This window comes from Anas acuta, chromosome 2 (assembly GCF_963932015.1).
Source record: "Anas acuta chromosome 2, bAnaAcu1.1, whole genome shotgun sequence".
NCBI classification, from domain to species: domain Eukaryota; kingdom Metazoa; phylum Chordata; class Aves; order Anseriformes; family Anatidae; genus Anas; species Anas acuta.
Genome location: NC_088980.1, coordinates 104,412,744 through 104,437,811, shown reverse-complemented (window position 1 = coordinate 104,437,811; position 25,068 = coordinate 104,412,744). Strand labels below are relative to the sequence as shown.

The 25,068-nt window shown below is 39.9% G+C and overlaps 1 protein-coding gene and 1 long non-coding RNA gene across 4 annotated transcripts in view; one reads left to right on the top strand and one right to left on the bottom strand.

Annotated features, from left to right (window-relative positions):
- MIB1 (MIB E3 ubiquitin protein ligase 1) overlaps positions 1-25,068 on the top strand; it is a 74,040-nt gene that overhangs the window by 38,976 nt on the left and 9,996 nt on the right. Inside the window, exons 13-20 of one of the 3 annotated variants that reach the window (XM_068671456.1) lie at positions 10,238-10,370; positions 10,747-10,833; positions 13,717-13,845; positions 18,118-18,299; positions 20,069-20,261; positions 21,743-21,821; positions 23,329-23,442; positions 24,554-24,654. In XM_068671456.1, coding sequence (XP_068527557.1) covers positions 10,238-10,370; positions 10,747-10,833; positions 13,717-13,845; positions 18,118-18,299; positions 20,069-20,261; positions 21,743-21,821; positions 23,329-23,442; positions 24,554-24,654 — 1,018 coding nt within the window. Of the gene's footprint in view, positions 1-10,237; positions 10,371-10,746; positions 10,834-13,716; positions 13,879-18,117; positions 18,300-20,068; positions 20,262-21,742; positions 21,822-23,328; positions 23,443-24,553; positions 24,655-25,068 lie in introns of all 3 variants that reach the window. The other 2 variants (XM_068671455.1, XM_068671454.1) reach the window with 2 other exon arrangements.
- On the bottom strand, positions 834-6,307 carry LOC137850922 (uncharacterized). Its single transcript, XR_011092895.1, has 2 exons — positions 6,086-6,307; positions 834-4,738 (listed from the first exon to the last, which is right to left on the bottom strand). It is a non-coding gene; the product is annotated as an uncharacterized lncRNA (long non-coding RNA).

Genomic DNA, 25,068 nt, shown 5'->3' with positions numbered 1-25,068 from the left:
AAAATTAAAATATTGGGGTAAGATGCAGATTTACAGTGCTGTTCAGTAGCAAGGAGTATATACATCACGTTTAAGTTCATAAACTTTAATCAGCAAATAGGAGGTGGTGTTTCAAAATGGAATTGCATTTTTCCCCATGGCTGTTGATTACTTTTCATAGATATGTCCTTGGTTTTAGACTTGCAGATGGTTGGAACTGGTTGGCAGTGGGATTTTTTTGACTGCAGTGATCTGTGAGAGATGGGATGTGTCAGCTGTTGTGAGAGTGTCTCAGGACTTCTGTGCACTATAGTCATGGAAGTCCTCAAAGAGACAAGTTCTGAGGTAATCGAAGAGCTGTTAAATTCTTTTCTAAAACAGTAAAAGTGATCTTTGATTTCATAGTTGCTCTTCAGAAAGTAAGTGAAGTTTAGTTGAAGCTGAATGTTTAAAAAAAAAAAAAGCATGCTCTTAAAACCTCTTACTGAAGCATTATGTCAGAAATGCTTTGAAAGAAAACTTTTGTTCAGATTGGTTTGGAGAAGGAATATAATCTCCACGGGCAGACCTATAATTAGATAGCACATTAGCCAGTAGCTGTTGAGGTCAGTGACAAATTTGTTATCTTTAAATAGTAAATAATGTGCCCAGCATGTACAAGATGACAAATACAGCTCCTACCCTGAGGAGTTTCTTCCCTTGTATGATTTAAAAAATGAACAAAAACCAACCCACAACTCCACAAAGTAGTAGGCCTGCTGTATACTACAAATACGGCCCATATTTTGATAATTTTTTTGGTCAGTTCTGTTAAAATGGCAACAGACTTGAGAAAAAATACAGGAGACAATAAGTCATTGGAAAATCTGTTTATTTTGGTGTTTGCCTATCTTCATAAAAGTTACGAGATCAATTTTCACTGAATATGGACAGGATATTAAAGACCAGTAGCTGTTTATTTATAGACACCACCTTGAAATCGTGGAATACAGAACTTACTTTTTGTTACCTTCTGTCTTCAAAGTACCAGGAATAATCGAACTCCTCTGCAGAGAGGGCTGCATAATTGCTCTGAAGAGGCTTAGTGTCCGGGTTTAAAAACAAGTCCTGTAGTGATCAATGCATAGCTACAGCTGGTTGAAGGGGACCAAATCCATTGAAGAGGTGATTTGGTTCCATTTTACCAGCTTTAGCAAAGCATTGGAGTGCAGGAAAGTTATAATTCAACACAACATTTCTAAGGCCCTTTAGCCTAGACAGACTGCTTACGGAGAACATGGGGCTTTCTCCTGCATTATATGTTTTGTTTCTAGCCACTGCAAATTTAAATTCTGTGATTAATTTGGAGAGGGCAACATGGTAAGCTATGTACCAGCAAGGACTGTACGGTACACGACTGTGTTTATTTCTCGAGGCTCTTTTGGAGGAGTCTCAAGTCAAATTACACTTGCAGTTTAAGCTGTTTTCCATCTCCAGTGACTAAACTCTAGAGCACTGACCAGAAACAGCATGCTTACAGGCTCTGCTCTCTGCTCCCGTAGGCTTCCTTTGCCTCTCGATGTTAAACTGTACTGGAGAGGAGGTTTTGTTTTCCCACCTCCCTACCCCCCTTGGTTTTCTGGCAGGTTACCTTTTGCAGCTGCTCCAGGGCTGTGGCTGGTTAGCACAAGTGTAAATGTCAAGTGCTTTCAATTCCACCACTATATCTCTGGTTAGTATTAACTTTTTAGGAATGATTATATAATATAGCAGGGCAGATTTTTTTTTAACTGTTGATCAAATACGTAAGCATGTTTAATGCCAGCAAAATGCAGTTTTTAAAAGAATTATCTGGCACTGCGTCTGGTTTTTGCTCAACTAAGGCTCCTGCATACATTTGTGCATGCTTACATAGCTTTTTTTTTTTTTTTTTTTTAAACGTTGTGTGCCGAGTTCTTTATGAGCTTTGACTGCAGTGGGAAATAGGAGGCAACGTGAGTTCAAGCTATTCCCTAATGACTATATCAAGTATAGTCTGCATCTGCTTGTTGCAGAGCCCGATACTGGTGAGAAGATTTATGTAAATGTATTCCCCACACCATGGATCCTAATAGAAGCGTAGCAGGTGTGTCGCTTGGACTTAAGCATTAAAGACGGCTATAAAATGAGTTTCTATTTTTACCAGTTATACAGGAACTGTTTTACAGATACAGCTGCTCAAGTGCACTTTTGGATGGCAATACAGTTGCATGTACTGGCCATATCGGGACAAAAAACGGCCCTGGAAAAAAAGCCGTGTAGCATTTGATAATGTCAGCATCTGTTATCCCTGTCAGTCACACAGTTGAAATGTTTGAGTTACAACTGTGTCAGCAGATGCCCAAAGTTCAGCGTGTGCTCGGTTAAAATTGAACAGCTGATCTAAGTGATGGATGTGACATTTCAGAGTGACTGGGTATGTATTCTTAGAGACATGCTAACGTGGACCAGCAGGAAGCAATGTGGATGTGTAATTTTAACTTCTGTAGGGCTGGGAACTGTCATTTTGTTTCGGAATCGCATTGCGATGGTACACAAAGAAGCAGCGAAAGAACACAACATGACGACTTGTTACCAAAAACTTGTCAAAATAAATTGAAGCTGTTAAAAAGTTGGATTGCATAGCGGAGGCCACATCAATTGGTGGCGAGGACAGGAACTCCTCAGCAAAATGCGTAAATGCGTAGCAGTTAACCTCTCTGTAAAGCTGCTGGTAATACCAAATTGCTTCTAGGAGCCTGGTCGAGTTCAGTAGCATCACTGCACTTAGAAAAGACACTACAGTTTGATTTGTTTCCCACTGTAACCCAGTTTTTAATTTAGGTGTTAAGACGCCATTGCCTTTGTGCCAAAATATCTGCTTATAAAAGAAATAGCTTTCAAAGAAATTTAGCATTTTACTTAGGCAAATGGTTCTGATAAGAGAATGTTCGTTCTTGTGTACGTGTTATTCTGTAGTTTCAGGTAACAAAAATAGCAGGCTATGTATAATAGCTATTTGAGAATTTATGTGAGTATTTAAAAATAAGGTTCTCCATCTAAAAATGGCGCCTATTTCTTTTTTTTTTTTCTGTTATTTTTCCTCCTCCCGGACTTTTCAGTAAGCACATGGGTAGAGTTAGGACATTTAATCTGGGACAAACGTGTCTACTTTGCATGCATGTATCATGTAACTGTTTTTAGAAGGCTGCTATTATGAATAGGAATTGCTGGACTGATGAGCTGGGAGCTTTCCTCATATTTTCCTTACTTCTGAATTTTATAATGAGCATCATAGGGATGGTATGTTTAAATTAATACTGCTTTTGGAGCTCGAAACTGCTGTAGGACTTTTTCCCATGCTTTGATATTTCTCACAGAGGTCTTACAATTTCCTAGGTGCTCTAAAATCATATTTCTTTGGCCAATTTTCTTTTATCTAGCGTTACAGTAAATTCAGTTCATTTGAAAACAGTATTCAAGGGAACTTAACTTCTAACTGTTAGTTGTCATTTGTGTTTTCATTTAGGAATCTGTCAATAGCTTTAATCTGCTGACTGGGAACTGTGGCCTAGAAATCTCTGTATTGTCACTTTCTGTACATAAACCTGACAGAGCAGTTTGTGTCGCAGAGCTCGGTGAGCATGCTGAATGCTGCTTTGGAGAAAATTCTAACTTAAGTGTCACGTATTAAATGGCAGATGCTAGCATGCTCAGTAATTCTGATGATGATCCTTTTCTCGAAATCACGGGCTGAATTTCCTAGCTGGTTCTGCTCGTGTCCTAATTGCAGCCTGTAGGTGAAATGCCCTGTGGTTGATGTAAATTTAAAGCCTGCTATCTTAAGCACACAGAACTTGCTGTGATTAACCAAATAATGGCTTGTTGTGATTACCAAAACAATACATTTTGGTAATCAGTTTGGCTTTTAAGGTTTGCTTAGGGTCTTTTGAATGAGGTGTACTGGTAATTGTAATTTTCACTGCTATGCTGCGATCTTAATTAGTATGTTTTAATTGTTTCCAGCCTCCTTTTGAGTTTTTGTGTGTACAGCTAACGTTCTGCTTATAACCCACAAGCAACTTTTCCTACCCACATTTGCAGTCACCTAATTTAAGGCTTTGTGATTTGGTACTAACAAGTCCGTGTTATTTTGGCAATACCAGCTGACCCCTTAGCGAGTTAATTTGTCACATGAATGTCATTCAAACAAGGGGGAAGCCTGTTTCTTCCAACAGCTGTTTAGTTTCCTCTTACGGGTTGTTCCGTGCCTGCCAAAAATACATACTTCTTTACATTCCATAGCATTGTATGTTCATATGGGTACATAAAGAAGTATGTGCTCCGAGCAGGTACACGCAGGGGTGCTCAACTACCCGTCAGATGAACCTGGAAAGCATTTTGCTTCCTACTAGTGCTGTCATTAGGTAAAATTCAGGCTGGTACTTCTTTGAAAGAACAATGTTACGAGTAACTGAGGGTAGAAATCCAAACTTAATACTCTAACTGAACTTGACAATGCAATTTACCTGCACAGAGGCTTAAAGCTGGTTAGAGTTCATTGCTCTGTGGTGGCACGGGCAGTAGGAGTGCTTATCCAGAGTTTGCAGCCTCTCGATGTTCGTTCTGAGCGACCAAGTCTGAATGGAGAGTTGGATCTCTGGTAGCTTTACCAAGTGTTTTCTTGGGATCCATAGTTGTATTCCACCATAAAAACTGCAGTTTCCTCTGAGGTCTTCTCACAGACTCCAATGCTGGTATCCTAAAGGGAAGTACAGACTCATTTAACACAAGAGTTATGAACTTTTTTTACCCTCCCCAGCCCCATTTCCATGCATTTATACATCCCATACAGTGTTCTGCAAACTCTGCAGGCTTCTGCTTATTTCCGTTGTAGTTCAGAGTGGTTTTTAAAGTGTAATTGCACGTGCCAGTGGTGATCCTGCTTATCGCAAAGATGATGACATTGAATTAAGAAAACAACCTCTAGCTGCTGTGACAGGATTCGGATTGTTGGGCCAAAGGTCAGATGTGAAAGCCAATATCTACTCAACACTTCTGCAGACAGTTTTCTGAATTTTTTTCCCTAAATTGGCACTCACCTGCTTCAGTTAAAATCTTGTCCATACTTGAAATATTTATGAAAATAATAATAATAAAAAAAACTATGAAAAAGCCCAAACCACACAAACTAACAAAACCCAAATTTGTGCCTGTTGTGTCAGCCTGCGTGCTGTGGTTTGGAATGATAGTTAACTCTTTGATGTGTGGTGGGGGTTTGACTTCTAAAGGGCTGTCACATACAGCTTGTGGTTGCTTAATTTCTGTTTCAGGAGTTTGTTGGGGTGACAGTAAAGATTAAGCTTTGTCTGTGCAGCTTCAGAAGGTAAATTTAAAGTGAGCTTTTCGATTAGTAAACGTGGTAGTCGTAAGGCAAGACGAGAGCAGGGGAAGGAGGAATTTCTGCAGCTCCTTACAAAAACCTAGTGCAGCTGATGGAGAGCAAATCAGCGTGTAGCAGGAGCCAGCCCAGCACTACAAGGAGAAACAGCAATGCAGCATCGGAGTTACAGCGCTCGCCTTCTGGGGCTTTAAGTAGGTTGTCTTCATATACATCTCTGATAAAGCACCTTGACATTTTTCCTTACATCTCCTTCAGCACTCAGCATTGCCCTACCATGCTGTTAGCTTTTTTTTTTTTCTTTTGGTACAGTTGATAACCCTTTAGTTGTGTCCTGCGTAGGAAAATAATGCATCTCAGTGAAGCTAGCGGTCACTGTTTATGAAGCAGTTAATGGCATCGCAGTGTTTGAGGTTATCTTCTTCAGCAAGAATTCTGCCTGTCGGACGAGTTGGGCTTTTTCTGCTACGGATTTTGGCCGAACGTTGCTTTCTTTCAGCCTGCTCTTCACACTACAAACGCTTGATACTCCACCACACTCAAACTGCTCCCAGCGCGGAGGGATTATTAATGCAACAATTACAAAAAAAAAAAAAAAAAAAAAAAGACCGAAAACGTTCTAGCAGCGAAGTTAGACATGCAGCAAGTCACAGGCATCCTGGCAACGTGCAGAGAGCAATGCAGGTCTGCTGAGGCTGTGTGATTTACCTGAGAGCTTAGTGTCTGGCATGCGGCGCTGGCAGAGAGGCAGCGGGTGGGTGACCTAGCGGCACACCGGCAGCCGCCATCTGGTCCCAGTGCCTCATCTCATCTGGTCCCAGTGCCTCATCTGGTCCCAGTGCCTCGCCTCATCTGGTCCCAGTGCCACCACCACCACCTCGCCTGGTCCTGAGGCGCTGACTCAGCTCTTGGTGAGAGGGCAGGGGGCGAGTTTTGGGGCGGGTGCTGCCTCATCTCCTTAAATGCATAAAACTTAAACCCCCCCCCCCAAACCCCTCCCAAAATCGTAATTAAGGGGAAATAAGGGTGTGGAGGCACCTGCTTGGGGTGTCTGAGGTGGAGGCTGCCGTCCCGAGGTGATACCTGAGGTCTGCGGGGCTGAGGGCTTAAGAGTCCGGTGCTGGGAAGCCAGGGGGGAGGTGAGACTTGAGGAGGGGAATTGCAGGCAAAGGAGGAAAAAAAAGGAAAAAAATGGAAAAATAATAAAGGGAAAAAATAATAAAGGGAAAAATAATAAAGGGAAAAATAATAAAGGGAAAAATAATAAAGGGAAAAATAATAAAGGGAAAAATAATAAAGGGAAAAATAATAAAGGAAAAAATAATAAAAGTGAAAAAAAAATAAAGGAAAAAAAGGGAAAAAAAGAAAAAAAGGAAAAAAAAAGAAAAAAAAGGGGGAAAAAAAGGAAAACAAGGGGAAAAAAAAAGGAAAAAAAGGGGAAAAAAAAAAAGGAAGAAATAAGAGAAGCCCCAGAAGTTGGGAGTCACTTGAGGAAAAAAAAATAAAAAAAAATAATAAAAAAAAATAAAAAAATACGAAGCGCCTCCTTCCCTCCCTCCCCCCCTCCCTCCCCGGCGGGTCCCCGCGGCCCCTCAGCCCCGCGGGCCTTTATAGGCGGGCGGGCGGGCAGCGGGACCCCGCGCGGCCGGGCCGGCGGCTGCCCGCGGCCGGCTCTTCCCTGACCATATTTAGTCAACCCGCGCCGAGGTGAGGTGCGCCCGGGCCCCGCCGCGCTCGGCCGATCGATTGAGCGGCCTGGCGGGGCGCACGCGGGGACGGGGACGGGGGGGGGGTGACCGTTACGGACGGTACATTTCAAATCCCCTCACTGACGAGGCGGCCGTTTTGTCCTGTTGCCCCCCCCCCCCCAAAGTTTACCTTTTGTGAAAATAAATAAATAAATAAATAAATAAATAATGTAGTTGGCATACATTGACATAAAGCCCTGTTAAAGCACCAAGTTTTACACACGTTGTCAATAACCTCTGAAGCGGCTTCAATTAGCCGTGTAATCTCTAACAGCTGAATAAACCGCAAATGATTATCCGGAGGAGTTCTCTTCAGCTCATTTCATGGTTGCCGTTAGACGTACTGATTTCTTTTTAACGCAATTACGGCGAAAGAAGTCTGTTTTGTGTTTTTAAGCAAGTTTTCGGGACCCATGTCAGCGTTGCGGCACGGTTCGGCTTCGTCATGAATGCCGTGTGGGGAATCGTGAATTGAGAGTGACTGTGTAATGGGCATGTAGCATTGATTCACTGACATGGCTTTTTATGGTACAGTGCATGCTTCTTTCAGTGAGAACTGTTCTGAATGATAGCCGCTCAGCCAAGCTGTCAACGTTTTGGCAGCAGCTCCTGAAAATCCTGCAAAACTGGATAGCAGTAGCAGGGAAGCCTGCAATGAAGAAACGCAGTCTTGTGTGTTGAAGGAAGCTGCCTCTGAGCTGGTGGGAAGGAGGCTGCAGCCACGGAACATCTTACAAGAATTTCCCACATTTCCTATATGAATGCCTTGCTGCATTTTAAGGTGTCCTGTCCATAAGACCATCCTTCCATCCCACTGTCCAGTAAGTTAGTGAGGTTTGGGAGAGAGGGAGGTGTGATCTCTGACTTGCACAGGCAGAAGAAACTGAGTATTAGTTACCAGCCCTCTGATGCTTCATGGAAAGAAGTAATACAAGTTTCTGTTTTGCATAGAGGTTGGTTGTTTTGTTGGTCCTACTTGATTCCCAGTAGGAATAAAGCGTTTTAAAAGCTTTAAAAACATACCAGGCATCTCATTTATACAAGATACTGTCTTAGCCCCCAAATATTTTACAGATGAACTTCAGAAGAAAGCCTTGCTGGTGTTTGACAGCAAATGAAGTGGGAAAAGATTTGAAAACAGAACTGCTGAGACTAAGTGCTCTTGCAAATATTAGGATGAGTGCTATTTTTCATAGCATATAAAATTGCTGCATTAATTTCTTTATTTTCTCTTAGAGATGAGGTGTTAAAGAAATAGCAACAGTAATGTTTCTGAAGCATACTCACTTCCCGATGCATCTGTTAAAGTACGTGAAAGTATTATTTTAGTTTGGTTTAGAGCTGTGGAGTTGGCAGTGTCCTTATTTCCTTATGGAAGGCAAGGACGTAAAATGTAAGCTGGGTTGGCTAAGGCTGTTCCCTGTTCAGTGACCAGAACCACTTTGGAGACAGGCTGGCTATATTTAGAGTGGGGCCTGGGGCCAGAAGATGCAGTTATACTTTGTGGTGGTTACTTTGTACACTCTGAATTAGGGGAGAAAAGTGACCAGTTTGGTGTGAAGAGGGTGAAACTGAGGCTTTATCTAGTGTGCTCTGCGGGATTGGGAGAACATGAGGAGATGCTTCAGAAGTTCAACATTGTTAGTCCCAGTAGTGCAGAGGAAGGAGTGCATGTTCTTACTGACACAGTAGGCTACCTCAGGGACTCTTACTTCTGCTCACTGGAGTGAACCATGCCACAACCGCAGCTTTTGGTTGTTTTGTAGGGAACTCATTGGCTTATGCTAGGACAGAGCTCAGGAGTGAATTGTGTTTATGCCATGTGGATGTGCAAGGTAACCAGTCAGTGGAATGAATTAGGAGCTAAGTTACTGCTTACCAGGGCAGATGGCTTATTGTTATCCGCTGCAAATATTTTTTGAGTAAAAGGTTCACTTTGTGAGAATATTGATTGAAACTCTGCCTTTTGAATATCAGGTGGCTAATGAAGAACCGTTGGATTCAGTTATGGTACCTACATTGCAAGGCAGTTTGTAAATCAGTGCTTCCACTTGTGTTGGCTAGTATTGGATTTTAAAGCTTGAATTTTGTGAGGAACCCCTGTTTCTCCTGTGAATCACACCTTGCTTCAGCAGAAGGGAAAGATCAGGTTGATAGCAGAGGTTTTCTAGAACAAGATCATAGCAGTTTCTGGTTTTTTTTGCTCTTTGAGCAACTGCCTTAAGGGAGCTATGTGTACTGTTTACAAATATGAAATAATAAGGGAATCAAGTTTGGTTACCTGCCTATTCCAAAAGCTAGACGAAGACAGGTGAGCTTTGAGTGTGTTTCTGCAAGAATACAAGATAAACCAATTTGTTCATCTAGCGTTGTGTTATTAATGCCCTTATCACTGCCTTCTTTGCACTTTGTGGATTTTAGCCTGCTTTAATGCTACAGTAATCATGTTGCTTTTTGCCACCCTTGAATTTGAAGTGTAAGATAATAAATCCACTTCCCTTGATAGGTGTCTTGGTAAGCACATGGAGAAGTGGGCTAGAGTCCTGGACACTACCATGGTTTCTTAAACTCAGCTGCTCTCTGTTACTGTAATTCCCGCATTCCATTAATCTCACTTTACACTTGCAGCGTTCATTTCTTCTGTTCCTAAAAGGACTTACTCAAGTTTTATCTCAGAAATAGAAAGTCTTAACTGATAGGGACAATAGCATCAGTTTATGAAGTAGTGGTTCTCAAGAAATCCAACATGTAGTAAAACTTGTTTCTTAAATATTTAAGTAAAGTTTGCTATGGAGATTTTCAGGGAGAAGCATTTCTGTCTTCTGTGTTTCAGAATCTTTGTGAGTAATATTTAGGGTAAGTTTTGGTGCCGGGTGATTGGCTGATTTGTTTACATACTTCTACTGGAAGGAATTGAACATGAAATTTTTAGACTTTGGAACCGCCGATACAACTTTTCACCCACTTTCTGTTTTTGGAGAAATGGCTAATGTTATTTCTGTCACTACTACTTTGTAGTTCTGCAAATGAATGTTGCTTTTACTCTTGTCCCGTTATCATTCAGCAAATACTTCACAAATGCCCTTATGCCATCTCTGCCTATTTATTTCAGTGCGATGCGCGTATTGCTGTCCAAGTTGCCGCGACCTTGGATTGTTGATGAGAAAAAAGATGATGGATACACCGCCTTGCATCTGGCAGCTCTCAATAACCACGTGGAAGTGGCTGAACTTCTGGTGCATCAGGTAGGGCTCTTCTCTCAGGAGGATTTAAGTGTCGTGCTTTGATTAGCCATCTGATGTGAAAATAGGTTGCTGCTGCCACCTGCAATCGCAGCGCAGGGGCAGTGGAGCAGGGAAGGCCTCATGGTAAAGGTCAAACTTGCTTGTGAGATCATTACAATGGCCTTAAGAGTGCAGAGGGACTGGACAGTTTGATAACTGGTTTGATTCAACAGATCAACATCTCAACAGAGAGCAATTAAAGTAGTTATTCACTTCTGCTCTCAAGTATTCAAAGTGGGAATCATACTGAGCGTTTTATTCGGGGCTTTAATTGATTGCCTTGCCTGAAGACGAATTGCTGGGATGGTAACGGTCTAATGCTTTGAATATCTCGCAGGGCAATGCTAACCTGGATATCCAGAATGTAAACCAGCAAACTGCTCTGCACCTTGCCGTTGAACGACAGCACACACAAATTGTTAGGGTAAGTATCTTGTTGCGATCAGCCATCAGATGAATGGTGCTTTATTTGAGCTGAGTGAAGCTGTTAAGAAAGAGGTGCTTCATGAACTTAAAAAAAAAAAAAAAAAAGGTTTAGCAACATGTTACAGCTATTGAATGCTTGTATGATTAATTCTGATAAATTTGGAAACCCACCAGCTAGTACAGAAGGTCAGTAGGCAATACGAAGGAAATTTAAGGAATGCTAAATTTTTGTGTATGTGTATTATGGTTTCCTCTCTGCGGCTGCTAATTCCGGCATCCCTTCTTGTTGAGTGAAGGGGACCTTCTGTGTGTTCTTCTATAATTTGTCTTGAGTCTTATGGTCCTGTAACGGACCTCAAAATAGCATTTTTGATGAGTAATTATTTTTGCGTGTGGCTTTCGCAAACTAAGTAGGTGAAATATCATTTTTATCAGTTTCACTCCTGACTGTATAGTTCCCTGTTCTTAGCTTGGGAAAGCTAGAAGCAGTAATAAAATCAGCAGTGAAAGTAATGCACTTTCTGTTCTTGCTCACATGATTGCAAAAGTTTAATACTTTTAACAAAAAAAAAATTAAATTTAACAAAGCTGTGCTGATGGCATAGGAAACTGGGGTCTAGCACAGCTTACCCACAGTTGGCATGGTTTGCTAGTGTGGGCTGTTGAGGCTTGGAGAGAGTGCTCAGTGCTGTAGGAAATGTTTCCTATAAGTGAATCCATTGGCCTGGCCTGGGCCCTCTGTGTAGTTTTTGTGTTAGTGTTGTGAGAATCATCCTATATTAAAAAATGACTTTTACTCAGGCTCACAGAGAATTGTGCCCCTGGTGCAGAGCTGTGTCGGTGCCTCTGTCTGGCGTTATTTTGCTGTAAGGCTTCTCCATCTCCACGGGTTGATGGACGTGATCCCATTACAGTGAAACATGTGATACGGCCCTATATCTGGAACCACTTGCTACCAAAGAATGGTTTCGGAGAGTCACTTGCATTCTGCAAGCCCTTCTGCAGCTATATTTAATTGGTGAGCTCCTGTGCCCTTCGGGAACTGACAGGGCACCTGGGAACACAATACCAATGTAGCGGATGACAGGAAGGTAGGCACGTTGGAGCACGAGTACGAGGCTTGGGTTGACACGCTTACATCCAAGTATGTTTACGTGAACGACCCTATAGAGTAGCCGTACTTCAGAGCTGGATTAGCGTTGAGAAGTCCTAAAATAACTCATGCAGCCATGCAGAGAACATGTTGGCTCCTATATTTCAAATTTAATTCCTATTGGGTACTTTCCAGGGTTGGGTTGTACCCTCAGGCATCTGTGGAATAGTGGTCAAAGGTAGCAGGGCTCTTTTAAAAGCTCCGCAGTCATGACAAAGGGAGATTTTTTATTTTGTATCTTTTTGGTCTTTATTATTATTATTATTTTTAGCTTCTGCAAGGGCTTTGAATTTCCCATGGTAGACAAGGATTCCAGGTTGCTCTGAAAAGAGTTTTCTCGTAGAGGTTTCTTCAGAGGGATTACTAGAAACCCATAGCAGTGACAGGGAAATTTCTGTAACATGCTACTGTTTCCAGGAGAAACTCTGAAACAGAACATGGCTAGTGGCAGGCAGGATGTGAGTGTAAGTGAGAAAACTTGGGTCAGAGTAAGTCCATTTAGAGGGTATAAGATGTCCAGAGGACTGCTGTGAGTTTTAGCTTTTTTCTTTTTTTTTTTTCTTCTTTTTTTTTTTCTTTCAGTTGTGGAAAGGTTTGGGGAAATGATAAGCTGCAATCAATTACAGGCAGGTATTTCCTTGACACATGAGTTCTGAATTCCTTTTGAGGTATTTTCATTTTAGCCGTTCCTAGAGTCTGAGATTCTTCAATTCTGAGGCTAAAATCCTTGCAAGCAAGCTATTTCTAAAGAGGGAGATTACCCTTTGTATATCCCTGTTTCTAGGCCATGCTTTTTGTCTCCACTGCAATTCAGAGTTCTGCAGAGTAGCAAAAGTTCAAAACTAAAGTTAAAACATCAGCTGCTTCTATCTGTGGGTTTCTGAATAGCACCAACGAGTTTTTTTTTTTGTTTTTTTTTAAGGGCATTGTTATTTGTCAGCATGTGTTGGCTGTTTTGTGTGACAGCATATTTAAGAAAGTTCTGGTGCATCAAATCAGGGGAGAGCTGGGTGCAAGTGCAGCATGAATGGGAAGGCCTGTGCAGCCTTAGGCTTCCTTCATATCATAGGGACTGGAACATATGTCATAGGGAGGGGGCATGGCTAATTTTAGCCTTCAAGATGAGTCTTACAGTTCATTACTTTGCAAAGTGTTTGAAGGTAGTGGGTAATAGTGGTTTTGGTGTCTTCTGCTGCGTAAGGATAAACCTAAATATGTGCTTTAACTATTTTGTTAGCTGAGGATACTGTACATTAACAGGTTATTTACACATTAAGTTGTAAAGCTCAGCATGGTGTGAAGGTCTTTGAGGTCATTGAAACCTATTATTACGGAATATACACATATCTAAAGTTTTGTCCACTTTGTTCTGTTTCTGATATGTTACACTAATCGACTGCATTGTAGGCTCTCTTGTAAGAGTTAAAGGTAGGAAGAATCCTGTAAAATCCATCTGTCTCTCACTCAGCCACTCACGAGGCTTCTGCTGAAATAAAATTGATGTTTGAAAGAGGTAAATGCTTCAGTTGGAGGCTGAGCTTGAAGCAAGAGAAATAAATTTAAATAAACTCAACTGTGAAATGTAGCAAGGTCTATATATATATATAAAACCCTTTTGGACCCTAAGTGCATATAATTCTTTGGTGCATCCCAAACCACAGCTTCACTTTTTAAATGGAATAAGTAGCTGGTTTTTGGTTTCTGAAATAGAGTTCTCTCTCTTTTCAGCTCTTAGTCCGTGCAGGTGCTAAGCTGGATATTCAGGATAAAGATGGGGATACTCCCCTGCATGAAGCCCTGAGGCACCACACCCTCTCACAGCTCCGCCAACTCCAAGACATGCAAGATGTGGGCAAGGTAGATACTGCTTGGGAGCCATCAAAGAACACAGTAAATAAAATGCATTTATTTATTCCTTTTTTTTTCTATGCGTTTATCTCTTTATTATTGTAGCTTATCTAGTGTCTGTACTGTTGAACTGTTTTTTGGCAGCATAAGTCAAAATATATTCCACATTACATTGCAGCGTAGGCAGATTTTTTTTTTTTTTTGGAGTTTTTAGCATTTAGTCTCTGCCTTTTGTTAAAGAAAAATATGGGTTCAAAATAGTTCTGCAACACTCTTTCATAGCAAATATACGGCTGCCAAAAATCAAAAGTACAGTAATACAGTACAGAATAAGACTAAAATTATGTTTTCTGTGGTTTGACATCTTGCATGACTTCGTAGCTTTAATTGTTTAGCCGCTTCTCTAATCCTCTGAAAGCTTTTTCTGTTAGAACAAAGCATTCTTAGTCTTTGCATGATGATTTGTTAAGTATCTTTCCGACAGAGTTAATTTCAGAAATGGCGATGTGGTAGGGAAATAGTCAAAACTCCCTTTAATAAAGGTCAAAATCTTTTTAATAAAAAAAAAATGCTTACATTTGAGAAGCGGTGTGAACTTTAAAGATGAATTTTATAGTTTTGCTGATAGGAAAAGGAAAATTATGGAGTGACTTGAATTGTGGAAAGCAAACAGCATTTTTTCTGTAAATCGTGAAGATGTGCAGCATGACAGGGAATCAGATTTGCTGAGTCATTTGTTACCAATATCATAATATTTTTTTCTAATTTTAACTGTATGTGATAGTTACAGCATTTCATTCCAAAACAACTTGATTTAAAAGTCTTTGTTCAAAATAATAATTCCATTGTACAACAAATATTTTTCAAATTGGCTACTTCATTTCACTGAAATACACTGGCCTAGTTATGGCTCGCATATACAAAAAATGCTTGTGTCCTTTTAAGGGACAGGAAGAAACCAGTTACAGCTAAGTTGTGTTTCCATGATCTGAAATGGACTCTGTGAAATTGGTCAAAATCTTTTGTGTGCATGTATTTAATTTTGAAATGAATGAGCAGGAAGCGAGTGCTCTTTCTCAGATTCAGCATTTCATATGTCAATCATTTTGTATGTCAGTTCCCTATCTTAGTGATATCCACAACGAAACTGGATGAGTTGTGTTTGGAGTTTTTTAGACGTGTATTTTTCACCTTTTAAAATTTATTTTTGAGTTTTATGTTTATGGTTTTGTTTTTGTTTTCTTCTCTATACTGTTTTCTTATAGTTTCATTTGAGCTGTATTGGTTTTAAAAAAATTTATACTTTTGGCTTCATTTTGGTTGGTATCTTAAAAAGAGCACTTTTGGGCTGTTATCTTTGAGGTATCAACCTGCTGAGCCCTAGGGTGCATCTTTGTAATATAACACTTCAACAATTATTCTTTTTCAGTATTTTCAACTGAAATAAAATTTCACTTGCAGGATGTTATATTTTAGATTTTTATTTCATTTATTGGTAAGCTGTTTCATGTTAAACAGCAACATCATTGAAAATCTACCCTTTGTTACTTTTTCCTTCAAGCACAGCTTATAATACAAAACACACTTCACTGACACTGGGAACTTACTTCATAAGTGGAACTTTATGGAATGAATTCTTTAGTATTGATTTTAGTAGTTCCTTGTGAATGTCGGTATTAAGCTGTTGTAATAACTGAAGCAATTTTTGTCAGTTTTGTTCAGTTGCTTTTTTAATATGACAGACTATTTAAAATGCATGTTGTCAACAGTCATGATAGTACAGACAGCCCTACCGATTTTAGGCATCAATATGAAAAACAAGTGTATTTTATTAATATACTCATTATGAAGATCGTACAGTTCTAAGATCTAAAATGTAGCCACTGCGGAGATGCTAGTTTAAGCTAAAGGAGCTCTGATGGAAGTTAGGTAGGTCGCTTACTGGTTAAGGGGTTAGTAGTTAAAATAACTCAGACAATAACTAGTGTTTGTGTGGATTATGCCCCAAAGAGACTTCTCTCCTGCAGGTGGATGGGCTGGGATTGGCTTGTGCTGATACATTTTCGATCCAGCCTCCTGCAGAGGGGATTTGTTGCCCCTATACTGGCCCTAAGACAGTGTCTTTTTTGCTTGTGTTGTTTTTTTTCTCCATTCTGTGTGCCTGAAATGTTGCAGACTACCAAGTGTCATGTGCTGTGATATTGTCTTGATGATTTTAAAGCATACAGCATGCAGAGGTATTTTAGGACTCGAGATTTTCTTGAATAATGTTGGTGACTGTTCCAGGTGGAGGAGCCAGTCTTGGCATAGTGTGTGCCAATACCGAGTGAAGGAAAATATCCTGGTAACTGTGTTTGATTTTCCTCTTGGAGAAACAGTAGTTGTTTCATTCTGGAACAGCTCAGAGCCTGTGAGGTGCAAGTGTGGATGGTAAGAGAACTCGTGTCCCAGGAACTGAGAGAGGACTAGAGCAAATTGGTTGCAGGCATGCCTTCAAAGAACGTCTGCTCTGCCAGCCTCAGAGCAAATCAGCTTTCACTGGGCGTTGTGCTGCCACAGCTGGATTACTGACAGGACCCAAGGTAGACAGATTGTAGATAAAGTCTGTGCTTCACTTCAGCTACTGCTGTAACTGAAGTGCAGAGAAACGGGCTGAATTTCTAAACAAAACTGGTTTTGTGATCTGAACGCCACAAAACAACTTCTCTCTGTGACTTACTGCTTGTCTTGTTAAGAAATCTTCCAAGCTATGCAGTTTTTATTTGGTCATAGGAAAGTGTGCTGGACCACGAGTATCCATGAACTCATGAAGCAACCTTCAAGAATATTGTAGCACCTCACTAACGTGTATTTATATAAAAACTTCCAGCTAGGAGGAACTGTAGACTGAGGTTTTTAAATTAAAAAAAAAAAAAATGCTTTCCTAAAACTGGATGGCTGTGTGATGACAAAGATATCTTGCAGATAATCAAGGCAGGGGAGAGACTTCTGAGACATACTTCACATGCTGCAAGGTATGGGCCCAAACCCAGCTTTGTTCTTCACAAGTCACCTCTGAGGGCTGGGAGACGTAACTAGAGAGGTATTGAAAACTATTTTCATCATGGTTCAGACTCAGAGGTATGCAGCCTTTGGATACGGGACAGATATATGGTATTTAAAATTTATTCCTATGTGCTGCAGCATCTAAAATAGCACACCCTAGTTCTTTAAACACAAAAGATCATTTTGTCTGGGGTAATAATCATTAATTTTTTTAAGGGTGGTACTTAACACCCAGCTTTTAGAAAAAGAGGTACACGGATACGCTGCACAAAACAGAAGTGGGATAGAATAATGTAAATCAGTGAAGTTGGGTGCTGAAATCAGATATTGGGAGCAAGGTGTGTAGAAAATCCTGCCTCTCTCCCAGTGTTGAAGCCTTCGTGACTCCGGAATTCAGCACTTAAAACTCTTTGAATTGAACCTGTGCCAGCTGTGCTCAGGCTGCTCCTTTGAATAACAGTCTTGTGTGGTTTGCTGGGGGACTCTTAGCAGTGCCAGCAGTTTCACATGACATGTAGTCTGCATTACACTTCTACATCTTATCTCATCAAGCTTTAGTACAAAAAGATGCTGGGAAAAGGCCCAGAATACTCCAGAGTAGGTGAACCCTGTCATTGTGGGGCTGAGGGAGTGAGCCTTCTCTCTTTGTTTTCCTGGCTGGCCCTGCGGGTTGCGCATAATAGGTCCACCAGTACAGAAAATACACAGATACAGTTGTAGCATTGAAGGAGTGTTATGTGATTAGGGCAGGTAGGTGATTTTAAATCCCTCCATGCTGAGAAGACAACTAAAATTAAGTCTGTCTTGGGCAGGTGCATTGCTCACTAGGCTACTAAAAGTGTGCGTTGATTCTCTGCCCAGCTGTGTTTTCCGTCCATGTGCAGTGGTGGTAGCATCTCATGTGAGCTTGGCAATTTTAGTGTGCTCTGGCTGTATTTTGAGTAGAGACCCAGTGGGACTATGCCCTGTAATGCTCGTGCAGAAGGACAGCCCCTTGACAAGTGTGTAGGAGATGGAGTGCTTCAGCAGGAGAACTACTTGCAGAATTGTAGTTCCTTAAAGGAAAATCGAGTACAGAATTAAGCAGCCATACAATAGCTTTGGTTTTAGTTCTAGAGTCGCTTCCTTGGGCTTACAGATTTGTGTGTGTGTGTGTGTACTCGTGCTTTCCTGTGGCCAGACTGCTTGTAACTGTAGAGAGTCTCTCAAGTTGCTTACGTATTTGTTGTCTTTCAGTTAATAATGGGACTTGGCACTCAGGGAGCAGAGAAGAAGAGCGCAGCATCCATTGCCTGCTTCCTGGCAGCCAACGGAGCTGACCTCAGCATCCGTAATAAGAAGGGGCAGTCTCCTCTCGATCTCTGCCCTGATCCTAGCCTCTGCAAAGCACTGGCTAAATGCCACAAAGAAAAAGTCAGGTATGTATATTAATAAAATACCCCAGTTTTCTGTAGATTAATAGATGCATTTAAAACATCATGCTTTTACTACCTATAGTGTTAAAACATACAAGTTTTTTCTTGACTTCTATTCATTTTTTTGATATTCTGTGATACATTGAATACTGTCTACACATACATTCCTTGAAACATCTGCAAATCTTACAAGAGTTTCACACTCTGAAGTTTGAACTGTGCCTCATTCCCAGGCCTTGCTCCTCCTCTGGCTGGTACCAGCCTCCTGTCTTGTAGCTGGGTCTGAGTAGGGCTTGCTTACCATTCTCGCTCACCTCCTGTGCTGAGGATTTGCTTGCAGGCATTATACCTGATGGCCTGACTGTGCTTCTGTTTGGAAGAGCTGAGGTTTGTAGTAAAGGAAAACCAGCTATCTGACCAGGCTGTGAGGAATTTTACTGGGAGGGAGGGAGACTGAATAGATTTGGGGTTTGGTTACTTTGAAGTGGCTCTTTCTAAGCAGGAATGGGTTGTAGCAATTTTAGAGAATTGGACTAGATGTCGCCAGAGTGTTTTTTTTTTTTTTTTTTTTTTTTTTTTTCTGAAGCTTGGTTTGCAAGGATTTTGATGAGTTGGGAAGTAAACAACACTGGTTATTACATTCAGGCAGGTTGGAGATTGCATTACCAGGGCCTAGAAGCACAGCACAAAGCTTGTTCATATGGGAGGGGGGGAATGGGGAGGTGGCAAAGTGCAGCTGGAGGTTGGTAAAACTCCTGAAAAGAGGTGGGGGGACATCACTGAAAGGAGAACTGAGCCCTGGGACTGGTTCCCCACAGAGGCTGTGAAATCTATCTGGGCAAATTTTGAAGACTGGAATGGAGAAAAACCCTGAATAGTGTGATTTTAGGGCTGACCCTGCTTTGCATGGAGCACCTTGGAGCACCTTTTGAGTACCTGTCAGGCTGAATGACTGCATGACTTTGCAAAAAGAAAAAGAGGGATTAGGCCTGGCACCTCAGAAGCACTTCTTTAGGAATTACAATTTCACCAAAACGTCATCGAGTGCACTTAGTATGAGAAGTTGTCCTAGTTATATTCCAGTCACTGGCTTACATGATTCTTATCCTTAATTCCTGCTCAGAAGTCAGTGCATGGAAATGAAAAATGTACTTGCAAAATGTCACGAAGAGAGACTGTTCTTGTTGATGTTGCCCTAGCACGTAAGGTGCTTAATTTTCTGCAGAGACTTTTTGTCTGTCTCAGCCTCATCACTGTGGCTGTTCTTACTTCTCGCCACCTTTTATGGGCTTGTGAGCGTTGTAGGACTGAGCTGTTTACATTTAACCCATGCTCCCTCTGCTGGGTGAGCTGCAGCATAGGACACAGATGCAGGGTGAGGTCAGTTCAGGAGTTCGGGGCTTCTTTTACAAGTCTGCCATTTGGAAAGTAATACAAGTATATTCAGGCTTTCCAGGTGGTAAGGTGTGCAGTTCTGAATGTATGTGTTATTATTACTCTGTTAAAAACTAAACTTATGAGATGGGAAGGTAGTTTTTTTTTTGCATTTACAAGATGCTATTCCAATTTCTGTGGGCTGTTTCTACAGAATGCCTTATCTGAGCATGAGACCTCACACTTGTGTCAACAGTACACTTGGGAATACACAGCTGGGATTGTGTTAAGATACACACTGATCCTTGAATGTATAGGAACATACAGATAAGTGGAGAATTGATGTGCAGTATGAGTTTAAAAAAAAAAAAAAGCCTGACTGCAGGGTTTCTTTGTAGTGGCCAGGTTGGTTCCCGAAGCCCGTCTATGATCAACAATGACTCTGAAACCTTAGAAGAATGTATGGTGTGTTCAGACATGAAGAGAGACACTCTGTTTGGCCCGTGTGGACATATTGCCACGTGTTCTCTGTGCTCACCACGGGTGAAAAAATGCCTCATCTGTAAAGAGCAAGTTCAGTCTAGGACAAAGGTAAACATTTCCAAAGCTTTCTGTTTCTCTTTCTATTTTTAATGGAAAAGTAAAAAAGAGGTCAAGGAAAAGTGTATATTTTAAGCTGTATTTTGCCTTACAGGCATTTCACTGGATGGAATTGTCAATCTTTTTGATATCTTGTCCCAACATTGTGTGTTAATCTTGTCTGTTTGCCTGTACTCGTGTCCTGTCTGCTCCTCATTCTCCCTCTCCATGTCAATGTATTTATTTATATTTTTTTTTGTTCAGGTCATCAGAGTTCATAATACAGCCACCTGAAGTTGTTTTTTTTTTCCTGGTATTTTTTTCCCATTTTAAGATAAATCGCTGTTTCTCCTGAAATATAATTTCCTCAGTTATACTGAGTTCTTTTATTCCTTAGGGCTGCTTGGAAAGATTATTCATCTGTAAACTGAGTTAGTTTTGTACTAGTTTTTATTCAGTATTACTTTCATTTTCTTTCTTTATTTTTTTTTTGAATTATGAATTTTATTACACTTTCTTCTTCAGAGTATCAACCAGCTGTGCCCTATTTCAGGGACCTAATCCCAGTAAGTTCCTCATGTTTCTCAGGTGGTTGCTCCCGGGTATTTGTGACTACACTGGGTGCATCCCCATTGCTTTTCTGCTTGAGTATTCCTTTTTTCCTAGTAATCACCAGGCCTTGTCCTTCTTGTTGCTTTTTGGCCATTAAAGAAAAATAATATATATATATATATATGTTTTTATATATATACATATATAAAAATCTCATAATCCACTTACAAGTTTTCTGATCTACAGAAAACCCACTCTGTTTTTTTGTCTCTATCCAAACACCTCTGGCTGATCGGCTTCTGTGTTTCTTTGTCTCAGAGTAAATATGCAACTTGCAAATGTACATTTGTACTGTTTTTACTGTTCACTATTTTATTCTTCTTACACTGTTCACTCATTCTGCCATGCATATTTTCAAAGACAAAATGTTAACGTAGTGTGAGCTCCTTTTCTGTAGACTTTCTTTATAGTCAGTGGAAAAGTTCTGCCACAGTGGTTCAGAGCAGCAAAGTAAGTCTGCTGCCCCCTCATCCATCTGAAGAAGACGATCTACGGAAATCAGCTTTCCTAGGTGAAAGCTAACCTTTGTGGATAACCTTCCTTGGATTTCTTTTGCTAATTTGGAGAGTATCTATTCAATGCCATCTATTTGATAGTTTTCTAATGTTCTGTATAAATACTTAGGGTAATATCTGCAGTGCTAAGGCTGTCAATAATAGCGCTAATATCTGTCAGTGTACTGAACATTTAAATACTGCCAGCAAATGTGTCTTCAGTGTGACAATTCCTTTAAATTGAATTTTGAGGTGATGAATTAGTAAATATAGCTTAGATGGAACTTCTTAAAGTCCATGTGCCTTTCCAAAGAGAATGAAAAAGCAAATTGATGTTGACAGCAGGAGATAAACTGTTCTCATATCTATGTTTATTGTACTTTACAGATTGAAGAATGTGTGGTGTGTTCAGACAAAAAGGCAGCAGTGCTTTTCCAGCCTTGTGGTCATATGTGTGCTTGTGAGAGTAAGTAGACTTGACAGGATGTTCTTTTTGAAATAGTCCTGAAACAGAACATTTTTAATAAAAGATTGCTGAAAGCTCATTAATGATCTGGCTTTGAGTACAACTTGATAGTTTGGTGTGATAATCAGAAGGTTGGCATTACTTGGCAAGCTGCTAATGAAATATTTAGAGGACAAAGTGGAGATTTCCAGAAATTTAGAGAGCAGCTGCTTCTCTCTGAATTATTTAATAGTGAGTAGGTTTGCTCAGATTATAGTAGCCTGCTGTTCATTCATTGTTTAGTTACAGTTTTCTGGGTGTGTTCAGATGTGCAAATCATGTTTTAAAAAATACTGTAAGTAAATATTTTAATATGCTTCCTTAGTGATCTGCAGATTTGCACAAGGGCTCTAGTTTTTCTATAACAGATACATCATGTATCTTGCAAAAAGACATAGGAGATCTCCAGAAATTTTCTATCTTGAGAATAATTGGGTGAGAATACAGACACCACCTTGTCACCAGACGTTTCAAGGCTTTGTTGAAGGGTCATTTGCCTAGAGAAGAACAGTGCTTGCTGCTGACGTACTATAGGAGGGGGAAGGTAGTCTTTTCCAATAAGTAATTGCTTGTTTGGTCTTGTTAAAGAAATCTGGTTTCTTTCTCTCTTCTGGCTGGGAGACCTAACATTGCATCACTAACTTTACTGTTCCTGATCCTGATCCCAGTCCTGATCTGGGCTCTTTCGCTGTCTGCAGTTTAAAGATGATGAGAGAAGTTTTTTAATTAGTTTCTCAGTAAAAAGATTAATCACTGTGGTGAAGGATTTCAGCATTGAAATAGTCATTGCCAAGTCGAAACTGTAACAATGACAGCAAATGGCTCTACAAATGCAAATGTTTTCTTTCCAGATTATTTTCTGTAGATCCTTTCTAAGCATGATGAGAAAGAGTCCTCGAATTTGTGTACTTCATAGGATCTACTCTGTTGTTTCACAGTAACCTTTGGCAATTTTGAGACATTGTCACTTGCCTTTTGCAGAATAATGCTAACTTTCTTTCTAGGATGGTATCAAAATATATGGGTTTGCTCTTTTGAGGGCAAGGAGCCACCTCTGTTTGCCCCTGGCAAGTTAGTACAATATATGAGGTCCTTGGTTATGAAAAAAAAAAAAAGCAGGTAATCAAGACATTCTTGGAAGTTCTGGTCTCAAATGGGTGTGATTTTACTTTTTTAATTTCTGTAATTCTTGTGGAATAGATATTTGGTTGGAAGAAAGAGGAACCTGCTCACCAGAAATAATGTTAAAATAAATAGAACAAGTTTGCTTTGAATCCCAAATGAGATTGTTTATGGGTGTGATTTACAGAAAATGAAGTGAAAACAAACACAAGTAGATATTTGTATTGTAAACCTTTGTTATGGTATTGGTATATCTTTACTGTGAAAAGAATAAACAAGCTCGTGTTAAGAGAGAACAATGAGAATAGCAGGATTTATTTCTTAATTTATTTCTCTGTCCTCTCAGATTGTGCAAGCTTGATGAAGAAATGCGTACAATGTCGGGCAGTGGTAGAGCGAAGAGTGCCTTTCATAATGTGCTGCGGAGGGAAAGGTACAGAAGATACCACTGATGATATTTGTGAGTGACTCCAAGACCCATACTCTTTCCCTTCCCTCAAACAACTTCTTATTTCCTTTCTTATTCTTTGAAATTACCTAAATCTTTCCTTTTCTTTTTGAAGAAAAGTTTAATAGCCATGTATCCGTTATCTGTTTATGCTGCCTCCTTCTGTATTGGTATCAATGCTATGATAGCACCAACCATTTCTCTAAAGGACTGCCTACATTGTCCAGAGTAGAAGCTGAAACATACATGCCTTCTTGGCAACTTATTAATGACCTACAAAGAAAAAGCTGAAGATTGACTATGATTGTGCATGAGAGTCCATACATGTATTATTTTTATTTCTGGAACTGTCTGACTAACAAAGAAACAGTAACTGTTTAGCATCTAGATATAAGCATTTTCTATGACATTGTTCAGTTTTACATCACCTGCTTTGATTTTCTAAAACTTTTTATGACTTTTTTGAGTAATTTCTATGAATTATTTTTATGGACTACACGTGTGGTATGCAGTGTTTGAATTTAATTTTATCTGAATTGGAATGTTAAGTCATTCTTTTCACACTATGCCTAAATGGAGAAGTATAATCCTTAAAATCAGGCTTTTAATATGTTGTAAATTTTTCATATGAAGTACTTCTTGATTTTTTGGTTTTAAATAGCAACATCGCTTCCTGGATCAATCAAAGACAAAACATAACCTGAGTTGCTTTAGAATTTAACCAAACTATTTCCATGATACTTGTGTATAGATTTGATCACCAAATAGAATCAGCTATGTGGATAAAAAGGGTTTTTCAGAGTGAAAGGGCTCTGCTTGATTTTATTTTTTTTTAAACTTCACTGGAGGAGCATCACTGACAAATAACTCTGAAAACACTGAGGTGCTTAGAGGCATTTTGAGCATTATTATTGAGGAAATATTTACCAACTTTGTTGCTACAAAACTCAAAAGTTCTTCAGGAATTGAGCTGCAGTGAGGTTATAGTGAATTAAATTAGATGATCAAATCTATTTGAATGACATTATTTTAGATAATTGAAAAATTATAGCTAGTGTTCTAGAAATAATTATTCCTGTTTCATTAGACATAATTGCATATCTTTATTTTCTCTAAATTACAGCAAGTGGAAACATTCCAGTTATGCAGAAAGACAAAGACAACACTAATGTCAATGCAGATGTACAGAAGCTGCAGCAACAGTTACAAGACATCAAGGAACAGGTAAAAGTGCTAGATAAAAATTTTATGGACCACTAAGGTAACTTAAGCCGATAAAAAAGCCGATGCATCTTCTGTTATTTAAAACAAAATAACACATTGAAGTTACTCAGTTCTTAAATTTTAGTTAACCAATATTTTTTATGATGTTCGTTTGTCTTCTGTGTACAGATTTAAAAATAAAAACAAAAAACAAGTGTCCCATGCTTGTTGAGCTGACTGAATATACTAGCTACAGCAGTTGTTCTCACAGAACACTGATGAAAGTAGATATTCTTCACTGCTCTTTATCGAGCCAAACCTGAATTTGTCTGTTCACGAGGTGCCTTTGAACAGCGGCTGGCATTTAGCTGTAGCATCTAGTTTATGTACTGTTAAAACAATTTGTGTCTGGTTGAAAAATGAAATCCATGGGGT